This window comes from Centruroides sculpturatus, unplaced genomic scaffold (assembly GCF_000671375.1).
Source record: "Centruroides sculpturatus isolate CEXI.00-Female unplaced genomic scaffold, Cexi_2.0 scaffold636, whole genome shotgun sequence".
In the NCBI taxonomy this organism is placed as follows: Eukaryota; Metazoa; Arthropoda; class Arachnida; order Scorpiones; family Buthidae; genus Centruroides; species Centruroides sculpturatus.
In genome coordinates, this window is record NW_019384931.1 from 238,656 (window position 1) to 254,013 (window position 15,358).

Consider the following 15,358-nt stretch of genomic DNA (forward strand, 5'->3'; position numbering starts at 1 on the left):
CCCTAAGAAAATATAATTTTTTATCTATTTAAAATAATCAAGATGATCAAATAAACTTTCAATTATGGCCATTTTTTCTGAAGATTTCAGAAGTTGCACCAAAGCAACCTGGAGAAGAAAACACTGATTTCTGTTCTCAAACTAGATTTAGATATTCAAGTTTGAATGTTTTAATGAACAAGAAATATTTTAGATTTTCTTTTGGATGGGCATGTTAATATAGTAATGTCTCTTTTTTTTGAATTAATTAATTAAAACACATGAGTATGACAAAATGCTGATTGTTAATGTTACCTAAGTTAGTGTTTAACTTGATATCTGACATAAAAATGACAAATTTTGTACATTTTGACGTTAATTAATGTATATAATCCGAAGTAATACATATATATAATTATGTACTTGTAATTTATTTAAACATGTTTACTGTAATAAATGCTAAGTTTTTGTTTTATTAAAATATAACTGTCTTGAATTATATTCACTGGCAGTTGTATTGAGTGAAATGCAAATGATGCACAATTGTCACTGAAAATATGAATGACAGTTATTAAATTACAAAAATTAATAAACGAAAATTAGTTGAAAATGTAAATCTACATAATATGTACACAATACAAATTAGTCTTTTATATTTTGTAAAACTGAAGGTGTAAGAAATTTACAGATTACATATATGAACATCTGGAAACACAAGTTTCTCCTAAATAAATTCTACTAAATGAGGTGGTAAATAAAGTATAAACAAAGGACAAGTATTAAAGATGGCAAGTGTTTGTCTCTATCATTCATGATGGGCAAACTGAGCTTGACTTTCATCATTGACTCAACAGACAAGGGTGGGTTTAGCCTTCCTAACCTCTGGGCTTCTTAGTTCTTTATATTATTCCTCAGTTTTTTCTTTCAATATAGCAAAATCTTAATCCACAGAGTCTATCCATGTCAATCTTTGCCTTCCTCTTTTTCTTTTATCCTTTGACTTTGTCAATATTATTTTTTAATTATATGCACCAATATAAATAGAAATAAACATCATATCCTAAACAGATTAAATTTAAATACAGGACAAATCTCAACACAAAATAAACAAATAAAGTAAATTAAAACTAAATTAATTTTAATAGAAATAAAAAACATTTATATTTATTCTATTTAATTTGTTGTATTTATTCTGTTTAAGAATGTTACTTGATTTTGTATTTCAATCTGTTCAATGTTGATTTTTGTTTGTAATCTAAAGATGGAGTAAATCCATTTTAAAAAGTGTTTATATATTAAATATTTTCTGACTTTAATCACATTATAAATCTAAGAGGAGTATACCTAAGAAGCATCCAAAAATTACTGGCAGTAGTGCTATATTATATATAAATTGATTTCTTATGTCATTTCTGTTTCCATATAATCCCTTGCCTTGATCTGTTTTCATATCTCTGGCAAGTGACTAACTCCATCAGCAGCATCATTTCTGTAGATATCCCTTAGAGAGAGTTAAATGTTACAAATGATGTCTTGTTGACTACTATACTGTACAAATACACCTACAACTGCCATAAATGATTGGGCTAAATTTTGGATAAATGATTATAGATAAGAAATGAATTTGGCACTAGAGTGAGGCATTAGGCACCATCTCTTATTAAAATTAATAATTATAATTTAATCTTTAACTGTCTACTCAGACATAGCTTATTAGTAGGACGTTACACTGGTGTTTAATAATTGATACAAAACTGACAGTTAGATCAGAAAAATAAAACTTTTATTAAAATTCACCTGTAGTAGTAATTTTTTCTGTGCATATATACATACACAAAGAAACTCTGCAAAAATGGGCCTCATCCTGTAGATCTGTAGCCAGGAGGGCCAGACAGAAACCCATCACTTACCTGAAGTTATTGATCAGATTAACATTTTTTCTGTACACATATACATATACGTGTTTTGGGTAAACATACTCCTCATCAGCAGTATTACCAAAAACAGAGTAAGGACGTATCCTAATCGCTTGTACACAAGCGATTAGGATACGTCCTTACTCTGTTTTTGGTAATTTAGGCCCATTTTTGCAGAGTTTCTTTGGTCTGGCATAAATCCTTTAAAAATCTTGAATGCAACTTTCTATGTAACATGATGCAATTAAATTAATGATAACACACAGCTACAGAAGGACATAAAGGATGTATACTCTCAGATACTAAATAAGAATACTATGAGTACTCCTAATAAATAGTAAACAATTAAAGTATGCTTTTGTCATTGATAGATAGTAAAGAATTAAAAAGATTCAATGAAAATACTTTTTTCATTGAAGCATTGTGTAATGTTTACTATCTATGTTTAATTGATTAAAATATTAAAACTGTTAAAAAAAACTACTGTTTTATTCAATATTGGAACATGATGTTAAAACATTATAAATCCATGCTAAGCTTCTGCATAACTATGAACAGAATGAGATGTGATTCAATCTATTGTAAATATAAACAAAGTAAGAATATGTTTAAACATAAAAGTACCATATAAAGAAATTGCTTTTTGCCCTTGGTTTAATTAAATTAATTAAAAACCTTCTAATGTGAGGTGGGAATAAGGACATAATAGTAACCCTTATGTCAAGCTACCATGTAACATAATGAAGCCACCTTAAGCCTGTCTCCTCTACACCCATTTATTGCTCAATGATCATACCTTTATAACGGTTCCTTTGTCTTGTATAATTTTAAGTATCTCACCTCTTTTATATATGTATACCAACTGAAGAGGGACTATTCTGATAGTCCAAAATGCATTTTGGTTATTTCATGTTAATTGTTAAATTAACAATGTACACCCCTTCTCGTTTTATTAAATGTATTACATTGATACCTGGGTGTTTGTGCTTATTATCACTGGTGTGATATGTCCTTATTCCCACCTCACATTAGTAGGTTTTTAATTAATTTAATAAAAGTATCAACAATTCTTTTGACTGCCCTAAAAAAATTCAATTGTCTCTTGATATTAAATCAGAATTGTTTTTCTATACTCTATTAATGATACATAAAACTGATTGCAAATGCATAACAGACAATTTCAAATTAGTTGAATTGCTGTTAGGACATTTCAAAGTATGTTTTGATTGAATCTTATCAATTTCTCTTATATATATATATAAACAAATTTTCTTTTATATAATTCATTTCATGGAAATTAAAAATAATCAGTTTTAATGGATGCAAATGCAGTCTTTATTATTATGGAAAAGCAATTGTTTACATTTTCTTAATAAAATATATGCTTAGATAATGGCTAAGAAAACTGTTCTGTTATGCATTACAAACTTCTAAGGCAATAAATACATTAAATGTTTACACTTACATCTTTAATTTTCAGTTTTCTTTCAATAAATTTGGCCAATTCTTATTAAAATGCCAAAAATTATTTTTATTATTTAATATTTTAAAATTAATAATTAATCTTGACTTTCCATTTCTTCTTCAGAAATCTGCAAGAAAAGGAGAAAAGATATTATAAATTCTATAATATAATATTAATCTTTGGGAATACTACAATTTCTGTTAATATATATAATTTTCTTTATTTGTAATAACATTAATGTTATTACAATTAATTAATGTCAGTTTTAATTTATATTTATATAATGCAATTAAATGTCAAAAATGAATTTTGTTCTTTATGTTTGTAGAAAGATTTTTGGAATTGACTTTAAAAATTTCTAATAAAAATTTAATCAGTACTAAACTAATCAACGTAACAGGGAAAAAGTTCTTTTAGATGCATGAATTTTCCCAGACATCTTAGAAAATATAAGATTAGCTATCTATAGCACTACATGAGCACTATACACAAACAATAGACTGTCTCCTCTATTATCTTTGTCTAAATACAGTATACTCTTGATAATCTGGCCTCTCAATTATCAAGCATATCTCCCAAGTGTGATTTCCTATGCCCTTCTGTTTTCACACATCCTATATCATTGCCCATTCATTCAAAAAAAAAAAAAAAATCAGTACTGAAGAGCAGCAGGTCATGTCATTCATCATTGCCTTTATGCTTATATACACTCAGTAATCTGGCACTTCTCTGTGCAATGAATGGCCAGATTAGCAAGAATCATTATAGCTATATTTTCAGCATTTGTTTAATGTTTTCATGTTATACTTTTATTTATTGTAATATGATATTCTGTACTGTGTTGTTACTCGATAGTTTAATTAAGATGTAAAATGATAGATATAGTAATAAGCATATATAATTTAAATATTTACTTACTGGAACAGATTTTAACTGACAAAGATGATTTAGTGCTAACGTTAATAAAGGACGAACTGTATTGATTTCCATTGTAGTGAGATAATTCAGTTGAGCATGTGTCTCTTCACTCTTAATGAAAGCATCAATGGAACTTCGTAATTTTGCTAATCGAATGTCCCAGATATCTTTCACTAATGTCTGTATCTCATCTGCATTAGGTATATCGTTACTGGCAACATCTAATAACAACTGTGCAATTTCACGAAAATGTTTAGACGGCATAGGTGTAAAGTATCTTGATTCTATTTCCTCTTGTTTTTTATTTTCTAATTTTTCAATATCCATCCATTCGGGTGGTATTAGTCGGCATTTTAATCTTTGTTTAAGGTTGAGAGCAATCCAAAGAGGTATCTTTACTGGAATACTAGGTGTAAATGGTCCAATATCTCCAGATATTAGATAAATTTTACCATGTGAAAAATTTGGAACAATTGTCACATATTCTTTTTCAGCTATGAATTCTATAACTGATGGATCCATCATAAAACATTCTGAAATATGGTCATTTCTATGAGTTAAGTAAGATCATTTTAATATAGAAATTCTAGTTATTTAATTATTTTCTAGCACACAAACAACTTTAGACATAAAAAGAAACATATAAGAGCTCATTAAATATTAATAATTATTAAAAATTTTAAATGTTATAATGAAAAAAATGACAAGAAACGAAATTAAGTTAAAATAAAATTATATTACTTATATCAAAAAGATATTTAGTTTGTTTGGTAATAAGTGATATGGCACACAAAGAATACATAAAATGGGCACAATGGCTTCAATCGTGCCGTTAGAGTCCCAATCTACGACAAAGTCCAGGGTGTTTAGCATCTAGTTATCTGAATAACAGTATGAATGTATATTGAGGGTATCAGGTAGTAAGAATTCATTCAATGAAATCATTCATAAAATGAGTTTGCATGGTGTAACATGTTCAATATGTTCTTGTAACTATTCAAATAGCTAGAAACTAAACATTCAAAATAGAGATGACAAGTCAATCTAAACTAGCTACAAGAAATTATGAAAAATTACATAAATTATACAATTTAAATTTAAATAATTTCATAAAATATAAAAATACAGAAGATAAAGTCTTCAGATATTTGGCTTCATAATCACGAGTGACATACAATCTACAGAAATGACCTTTCCATGGACCTATTTGTTTTTTTAGTAATGGCAATGTCACCAGAGGACTATTTAATCAATTTGCATTATTGCAGAGGTATAACCTCCATAAAAGGGTTGTCTCTGTAGATGAAAATTGTGTATTGCTGAAGACTTTGTATCTTCTGTATTTTTATACTTTATTAAATGTAAATACCATCAGTCAACTTGAAAGAAAAAAATACAGTAAATAATTTCAATTTGATTATATTTGATTTTTATACCAAAGTAAATGTGAAGATTTTTAAATAACAGAAACAATACTACTCATTAATTTTATAATTATATCATCAAAAAAGTAAAGAATATACTATTTCTAACTTTTTGACAAGCAAGATGTCTGTTTTCTTATATTTATGAAATTATGTAGAATTGAGCAGGTTCAAGCTTAGATCCCTCCCATAAATTGTACGAGTATTTAGACAAATGTACAACGTAGTTTACTTTTAATGGCAATTATTTAATTGATTTGTTTTAAAATAATGTGGAATGACAAAACAAATTCATCCAATATCTTGTTATAAACATATTTTCAGGCACCATGATTAAATTTTCTGATATTTATTATAAATTACAATTTTTTAAAACACATTGACAAAGCTGGAATTGAGATAAACTTACAAACCAAACTAATCACACTTTTCCAGCAAAGAATTCATTTAGTAAATAAACATTTAGTAAATAAACATTTTATAAGCTTGCTTCAGGCTGAGAATTGAAATATAAATTTCAATATTCTAAATTTGAATGCTCAACACATTATGACATTATTTACAAATTTTTAACCAAGTTTCATGTCCATTTTTTAACATCAAGTACAGAGAATCATATTTCAAAATATATTGTACAGAATACAAATATACAAATAGAATAAAATATGAACAAGAATAAACAAATTTCATAAGTTAGCCATTGTGTATATATTATGTGTGTATACTATGTATATATTGACCTCATTATTTTTGGGTTATCAAAAAATGACCACCATACAGTAGATAAGGATTCAAAATCTTCATGGTTAATATAAATACCCTTTAACATGGCTTTATATATTTCAAGTGTTTCTAACGTTCTTATTCATGAAACTTAACAGTCCATTGGTTAAAAATTTGTAAATGACATCATATATGTTCAGCATTCCAATTTAAAATTTCAGAAATTTGTATTTTGAAGTTGGGCTTATAAAATAAGCTGAAAACATCACACATACACAGTCCCTTGTGTTAAATAAAACAAAATACACGATCCCTGAAGATATTCTGGAAATCATGCAAAAAGGATTAGACTTCAATGGTCCTAATAATTGGAGAACAATAGATATAATACCGACCTTAGATAAAACTTGTGCAGGATTGACTGAAGTAGACTCTGAGATAATGAAAACCAATTTAAGTAATATCATAAAACATCATATTATAAGACAAAAGGATAGAACAATAATCAGAGATAAAAACTATTACAAATACAATGCTGAAATAGAAAAATTGTACAAGTACTTAAATGACAACAACCTTAATATAATAAAAGCAGATAAGTCAAAACAAATTGTAGTTGTAACTAAAGACTGGATAATAATGAAAAAATTAGAAATCATAAATAAGAAAAATTTCAGAGAACTACCGATAAATCCAAGAAAAATAATATATGAAGAATTAAAAAAACGAATTAATATACTACACAAACAAAAAGAGGTTACAAAAAACGAAAAGATATTTATACTATCTGAAGATAACGAAAGAACCCCTAGACTAAACATTCAACTAAAAACTCATAAACAAAATGAAAAGGTACGACCAATTGTTGACTTCAAATTTACTGTACTGTATAACTTAGAGAAATATTTAAAAGAAAAACTTAAAGATTATGAAAACTCAATTTATTCTATTAAAAATATGGAAGGATTTTTACAAGAATTAAAAAAAGTTCAGATAAATAATACATCTAAGCTAGCTAGTATTGATGTTGTTGAAATGTATCCGTCAATCACATGGAAATTGATTAACAATCAGTTAAACAAAATGAATGTAGAACCTTATATTATAGATTTGATTGAGTTTGCCTATAAGAGTAACTATTTAGAATTAAATAATAAATATTACACGCAAGAAGATGGCATTAGTATGGGGTCAGTTATAGGACCGAAATTAGCGGAATTAATAATGATTGAAATTGACATGAAAATAAAAAATATTTTAGGCATAAATTTCTATAGAAGGTATGTTGATGACATACTAATAGTATATAATGAAGCTGAAATAACAACAGACAAGATAGAAGAATTAATAAATGGTATCCATAATGAAATCAAGTTTACTATAGAAAAAGAAACAACTGATAACAGCATAGCATACCTCGATGTGATGATTAAACGGAGAGAAAGAAAATTAATACTTGAACCTTTTAGAAAACAATGTTCAGTCAACAAGACATTGAATTACCGTTCGAATATCCCTTTACATATAAAAAAGAATATCTTTTATATGGAATATACGAATATACTTAGTAGAACCAGTGAACAAGAGACAAAACAGAAATATATAAACAGTCTAAAAAAGAAATTTAGTTTGAATGGATATCCTACAAGATTAATCAACAATTGGCAAAAAAACATAGATAATAAAGTTCCTTTTCCTTCCAAAAAAGATGCAGAAAAGAAAATTAAATACTTAAGCTTTCCATATATAAAACATGTATATGAAAAAATTAATAAAGAACTTAGGAAAAATAACATACAGCTCGCACCAAATTATAAAAATTTAATATCTAGATTAAATAAGAAACAATGTTCAACAAATAATATAGAGGATAAAAATGAAATTAAAAATGTTGTCTATAAAATACCCTGTACTTGTAAGAATAACAGTTTTTACATAGGAGAAACAAAAAGAACATTAAAAACACGTGTTAAAGAACACATATCCGATTTAAAATATAGTCGTCTGAACTCCGCTTTTTATGATCATTGTGTAATCAATAATTGTAATATAAACCAATCTAATATACAAATTTTACATAAAGAAAAACGGATTTATGACAGAAAATTTAAAGAAAGTGTGGAAATATTACGAAACAAAAACCAAGGCTGTATAAATAAAAACTTAAGTGTTAAAATTCATGAAAATTGGTTAAAAATATTATAATGAAATGTACTAGATTAATACAATTTATAATAATAGAATGGTAAAAAAGAATTATTTAATGAAACAATGTTCTGTATTAACGTCATATGTAAATTAGATAATAAGAAAATATGCAGAGTAAACTTTAAGAGAAATAGTGATTTATTGTATAAAAAAATTAAAAATTTTTTTTGTAATTTCCTTAGGGATTTTCAAATGTTTGTCGATTAATTTGTTAACTAGTATAACTTACGGCACATAGTGCTATATGCAAATTGTCGGATCAGTCGACGAGGTGGCAAAAAAAGACTTTTGAAATTTGTAAGTTTTAGTTTTTTAAAATCTGCAGAGTTTATCTTGTTTATGTGATAAAATGTAGAAAAGGTTTTGTTTTTAACCTGTATAGTTAAAATTGTGATAAAAAATTGATATTGAAAATGTTAAAAAAACCTAAGTGTAGTCTGATTTCTACTGTATGTGCAGTGTCCATGCTGAAATGAGGTATGGTTTACAAAGAATTTATGTGAGTTTTTTGGTTTTTATTTGTGTCCTGTTAAATATTTTTATATATATTTAGTTAGCTGAAGAGGGGCTGATGCCCGAAACGTTGATGTATGGAAAAAACGTTCTAACTAAATAAAAGATTCAACTAGCCCAGTGTTGAGAAAAACGTCACTTCATTGTGCCTGTACACAACAATCACACATACAACTATTAACCTTAACTTTAAAACCAGCAAGCTTTAATTCACCATGAAAGATGAAAGATTATATTCTATACATGTAATAATGTCATTCCATATAATTTGATATTTTGAGCGTGAAAACATTATATGCATTAAATGTTTTCATACTCAAAATATTGAATATATGGAATCACTGGTAGAAATTTTAAGTTTCCTCTCATAACTGTATGGAAAAAAAAAATGCTAGACCTTCAATGCAGGAAATCTGTGGCGAACATGTATGTCATTTCCTCCTTAATAAAAAGTACTATTGCAACCACCAACAATAATATTACTATGGCAGTGGTGAAATATCCTACTTGACTTATACTAGTGCCTAGTGCTATGCATGATCATGGTCAAGATATAATTACAAGAAAATTGTTGTTTTATTTACATATTGTTCAATAATGTATCTGTGTTTAACAATTTCCTGGCTATATGATGTGTTTAACATGGCTGTTTTCTGTAATGTCATGTATTTGCTGTTGTGAAACCCTAATATTTCTAGACTTTTGTGTATTGTATGTGATATGATCCAGTGCAAAAAAGGAACTGCAGGCAGAGTATCTTATCTATTCTCCATAGTTGCTTTATTTCATGGGCAGTTTTCAGTTTTATTTATGAATTTTTTCAATGCCTGTATTTTGCTATATATATATATATATTAGATGCAATTTTGTTTTATTTGTCAATAAATGTGATGCTTGGTTTGTTGTGATGGATTGTTTTGTATATTTATAGTATGGTTGATGGTTGCCAGGAGTGTAATGGTTTGTGTTTGTATGAAGCTTTTAATGCATTATATTTGCTATTTGGTTATGTTGACATAAGTAGTCAGTTTTTGTTAAAAGCACATTAATGTGTTGTACAGTTTCATGCATGGTGTGTCATTTCCTAAAAGTATTGTCTGTAACAATTGTGTCTTTTAAAATGCACTTTCTGTAGTTATTATTAATTTTTTTTTGTATTTTCACCTTGTCTTTTATGACAAACATGAAACCTTTTATCTCTCCAAAAAGACATCCACAAATCAGCAAGCAGTTTGACACAGTTCGTCAACATAATAACTGTCTAAGATTATTATAATGCCTATGCCATGCTAATCCTTTCGTATCTATGATTACTTCATGATGTCTGTGTTAGGTCCAAGTCAGCATTGTGTACATTTAATAATGTACTGTTTTTGTCTGCAAGAGTTAAAACTTTGTGTAATTGTGACATTTCTTTTTTGAAGAAAAGGTGTTGTGGTGTCTGTATTTTTTTGTAGTGCAGATTTTAAATATCTATGAGGCCTCATTACAAGGAAGAATCAATCTTTCTATGGCACCGATGTAGATTGGTGTTTGTTAGGTTTTGTTAATGTTCAGGTTTTTCTTTGGACTTGCTCTAGTTCTGTGTGTGTCCAGCACACAGCATAACTCCAAATGAATATGTGAATACTGGGACAACATATGTGCTGATTGCTTTAAATATGCTTTTTGCATTCAACTGTATTGTTACTATTGAGTTTGGCCTGTTGAAAACTTGAATATTTGTAGACTTTGTCCTCATCTATTAATTCAATGATGTCTTCATTTCTATGTACAAAATCATCTTTCTTAAGAGTTCCTTTTTCTATATTGAATAGTCTGCAATTTGTCTACACCAAACTTCATTTAAATATCAGTGGAGTAAATATGTGAAACTTCTAATAGTGATTTGTATGTAAGGAAGCTGTGCATGTAAGGATGCATAGAGCTGAATGGAAGACATGTCTTCCATGTATATGAAATGAAATAAGTATAGTCAAACTGTGTTAATATGAATTGCTAGGGAAACAGTAGTTAGTTCACTTTATCGAAAATTCATATTAACAATTTTCATGGTCAAGGTCAAGGTCATATAATTTATGATTAATAGACAATTGAAATCTCTAAATTATATTTTGAATTAATAAAGTTACTAAATAAAGTTAAATAAATTAATGAACTAAATGATTTTCAAAATGAGAAGGAGACTGTATTTGCCATTTAAGTGTAGAGCAGTGTATCAGTAGTTAAACAAAACAAAACTAAAAGAAATCTGTGATGTTTTCTGTTGAAGATTGTTCGAAAAAAAAAGAAAATATTTTTTGGTGCCAAAAGAGCCAAATTTGGTTCAAAATACCCAAACATTTCATCACTATATGCATCCCTGATATGCAAACTATCATGTGTTTGCATGATATCACATCCATTTAAAGGGATGGGTGTCCTTAAACTTTAACCTTTATCAGTGTTTGTTTTTAAGGCAAGTCAAGTGTATTGTGTTGTTTTGTTGATGTATCCATATTTTGGGTTGTATTGAAAAGTGGGTTTAAGGCTAGATAGAAAAAAACAGAATTAAGGAAGCTCTCTGGAAAATGCCTCATCTTATGTGTATTTGGTTTGTTATGATCTGTCATGAAGTCTGAAGTATGAATGTTATTGCTGTTTCATTTTCTTAAAAATATAAAAATAAAATAAATATTCATAAAAATATTATTTAAAATGTTAACATCCTATGTGTATTAATCACGTTATTTTTAAATAAAAAGACTAAATTCACTCACAAAATATTCTTTTTGTTTGGATTCACTTTTATTTCTCATGCAGTACTATTAATTTTCNTAAAAAGAAACATATAAGAGCTCATTAAATATTAATAATTATTAAAAATTTTAAATGTTATAATGAAAAAAATGACAAGAAACGAAATTAAGTTAAAATAAAATTATATTAAGTATATACAAATATATATAAAGTAAGTTATTTTAGAAAACAGATTTTTATCAACACAAAAAGACAAGATACTTAAAATAACATAAAGAAGTCAGAAAACTTTTTAAAGACTGTTTAAGTGCCCTATTTTTCTACATTAATAAAAATAGAGTCAATAGATTTTTACATAAACAGATAATGATTATATATATAACTGCTTTAATTGAAGAGAAGAAAAGTAAGAAAACACTTTTAGCTAATTTAATAGTTTAATCTAACAGTATTGCTGTAGATACAGTGAGATAACAACGGTATTTATTCTATAGAATGATCTGAGAAATAGATCTAGAAAACTTATATGATGTTTATTTGTTATCTTTCTGTATCCACATTAATGTTATTCAGTTGAATAGAACTAGCTTTGTGGGTATGTAAACCCGTGCATTCTTACAGGCTCCTGTGCTTGGTTAATGCTAAGCCCTTGTATTTGAAAATGCTCTGCACTAATATTTTGTCCTAGGATCTGCAAAATATGAAGCCAATTCTGCAGTTGAACTATTTTGTTTCAAGGCTAGCACTGATGGGTGAACAAGGCAACTACCTAAACGGCAAAATGAGAGAGGCAGCAAAAGAACAGTCAAAAATGTTTGAAAGGAGGAAAAAATAAAGAAATAATAAAAATAATAAGCCTAATACAATAAAGTCCTATAAACAGACTTTAAAGTTGTTTAAAAATAATTCATATAAGAATGCCAACACTATAAGGGCTCTCTATTGGCAATGTTCTGGTAGCAAGGGTAACAAAATTCAGTTTTGCCTTAAGTGCAAGTTTACCATACAGCCTAAACTGCTTTTGTTAAGCCAAAGATGACGAATTTGTTTAAAATATTTGTTTATTTATTCTCCTTCTGTGCTTCAATTAATGCAGTTATTTATTCTATTTCTTAAGACAATTTTCTCATTAGATAAATTATATTAGAAAAACAAACATGAGACTTAAATTACAAATAAAAATAATTTACAATTATAATCTACAAAGCTTGATACTACTATTATGAAATAAAATCTTTAGCAATATACCATTGTATATATTTTATTATTATTTTGTTTAAATTTTTAAAAACATTTTTTCTGTGAATTAATGAATTTAGTTTCCTTAAGAGGTACTTGTTAAAAATTTTATTTAAATTTACAATTAATTTTGACAAATGTCTTCACATTTTATTATCAGTTTAGATACTTGTAAGTTAAATTCAAATAATTTTTCTTGCTACAAAAACTTTCTAAAAAATTAAAATACTTTTATGCTTACTATTGGAAATTAACACGAGAAAACAAACTTAGAGAAGACAGATTTGTACTGAAGAAAACCTTAATCCAGTGTCTTCTCTTAATTTTCATTCTAAGAAAAGCAGTTTGAATTACGTTTCAGCAGCTTCACTAGTAGGATACTATTAATTCAATATAGATTAGAGAATAAAGTAAAAATTCATTTTTAATCTCATTTTAACATGCTTCTGATAATTTCACTTCTACATCAATTCAAAAACATCTAAAATGAAAATAAAAAATCAAAAGCACTTATTACCATTAATTTCTATTCTTTTTATTTTTATCAGTTCACGAAGTGTTGTATTTATTATTCAATAGAGAAAACAATAAAAATCTTTTAACTTCATAATTTATTTTTACTCTTTCTATCCTATGAACACTAAGCAAGTTCTTTGAGTCCATTATAAGTTTGACTAGGTCCACAATGGGGTTGTCAGGTAATGGGTTTGACCAGGGCCGGATTAACTCACTTTGGGGCCCTAGACATTTTCTTCTTACTTGGCCCCCTCCCACATAAGAACATAAATACACATTTTCTTTAGATTTTAGAATTCATAATAACCATATAAAAAGCAATATATATTTGTTTATTATATACAGTTGTCCAACAGAAAAGTAAACTACTTTATTTACAAATCTTTTCAAAATATACAGTTTGACCGGGCCCTAGACATTTGTCTCATTTGTCTATGCGATGATCCGGCCCTGGGTTTGACGTATCTAAGACTACTTCCAAAAAATATCTGGGGATTTTAGCTGTCCAAATATGTTACAAGTCCCCAGTGTGATAGGCCAAAACCTTAACTTATGGATTTTTATTAATTTATTATTGCAACAACAATGTATTTTTCTAACTTTTAGTTTTACTCCATAGGGGAGTAATGATATATATATTACTCCCTTAATAAGAGCAATTATTTTCTTATGTAACATACCAATTTGTACTGTTTTGTACTACAATAATAGAAACTATTGCTATTGGCATTTGCATTATGGTTATGCATTATTAGGCAGGAAATCTAAAGCTAGGAATAATAGGCAAAACAAAAATAACGATTTATTAGTCATTTGCCATTCTGAATCTTTAATTCTACCAACACAAGTATTAATCTATGACAAGCAAATCTTCACATTAATATTACACTAATATAATATCCTAGAATGATTAGTGGTTTATATTTAATTTTCTTATTTAATCAAATAAAGCTAATAAATACATTATCAATATGTGCTGTGAATACAAAATTATAAAGTTAAGATAAAACAGCTCAGGGACAACCCATTGGTCTGTACGTTTTAAATATAGGAAACTTACCTACTAAAATATAAAGATGCCTCCTTTTATATCAATAACTGACTACTAAGTGATATAACAAAGTATTGAATAGAAAAAGACCGTGATAGTTCACAAATGACAAGTGTTATTCTTAATTGAGGACATTCAACTTTGGTTAATTTGTTAAAAATAAAGAATTCCAAGTCTTCGAGAGAAATATAATCAAATAAATTTATAAATATTCTTTACAAGCAGCATATTACATAGTCATTCAATTATCTCGATTATCTCATAACACTTCAACACTGTAAACAAAGCAATCGAATTTGGCGCGTAATCGTAGCATACTTACTGTTAGATTTAAAATTGAATGACGAAATTTTACATTAATTTTAATAAATTAATAGCTGAAATATCTTTTATTATTATTTTAATAAAAATAAATAATTTTTAAAAATTATTTCCGTTTAAGAATTATCCGACAAATGGCGCTTTTTAAGCGTTGGCAAATCACGTGGAAAAATCAATTGGCGCTGCTATCTGTTGTATACGGTATGTTCAGGCATTAAACAATAACTTTTACGATGTTTAGGCGTGTTTTTCTATCGACTAGAGTGCTACGCGATGACTTCAGAACTAGAGATGAGAAGCCTAGTTCTGCTGCTGGAACTGTTCCGACTTCGGAACGGTTTCTCGA

General features: G+C 27.5%; 1 protein-coding gene and 1 long non-coding RNA gene across 2 annotated transcripts; one reads left to right on the forward strand and one right to left on the reverse strand.

The window, feature by feature from the left end:
* Window positions 1-3,191: 3,191 nt before the first annotated feature.
* Window positions 3,192-11,962, reverse strand: LOC111632004 (DNA replication complex GINS protein PSF2-like). Its single transcript, XM_023376359.1, has 3 exons — window positions 11,906-11,962; window positions 4,279-4,811; window positions 3,192-3,487 (listed from the first exon to the last, which is right to left on the reverse strand). The coding sequence occupies exons 2-3, from the start codon at window positions 4,801-4,803 to the stop codon at window positions 3,455-3,457; spliced, it is 558 nt and encodes a 185-aa protein (XP_023232127.1). The 5' UTR covers window positions 4,804-4,811; window positions 11,906-11,962; the 3' UTR covers window positions 3,192-3,454.
* On the forward strand, window positions 8,776-9,273 carry LOC111632005. The gene is made up of 2 exons (XR_002757792.1): window positions 8,776-9,110; window positions 9,187-9,273. It is a non-coding gene; the product is annotated as an uncharacterized LOC111632005 (long non-coding RNA).
* Window positions 11,963-15,358: the final 3,396 nt, after the last annotated feature.

Excerpts from the sequence above, each read along its gene's own strand:
- LOC111632004 (XM_023376359.1), bottom strand. The coding sequence starts at position 4,803 with ATGATGGATCCATCAGTTATAGAATTCATAGCTGAAAAAGAATATGTG. Across the intron at positions 3,488-4,278 it reads GTCAGTTAAAATCTGTTCCA|ATTTCTGAAGAAGAAATGGA; the intron begins GTAAGTAAATAT and ends CTTTTCTTGCAG.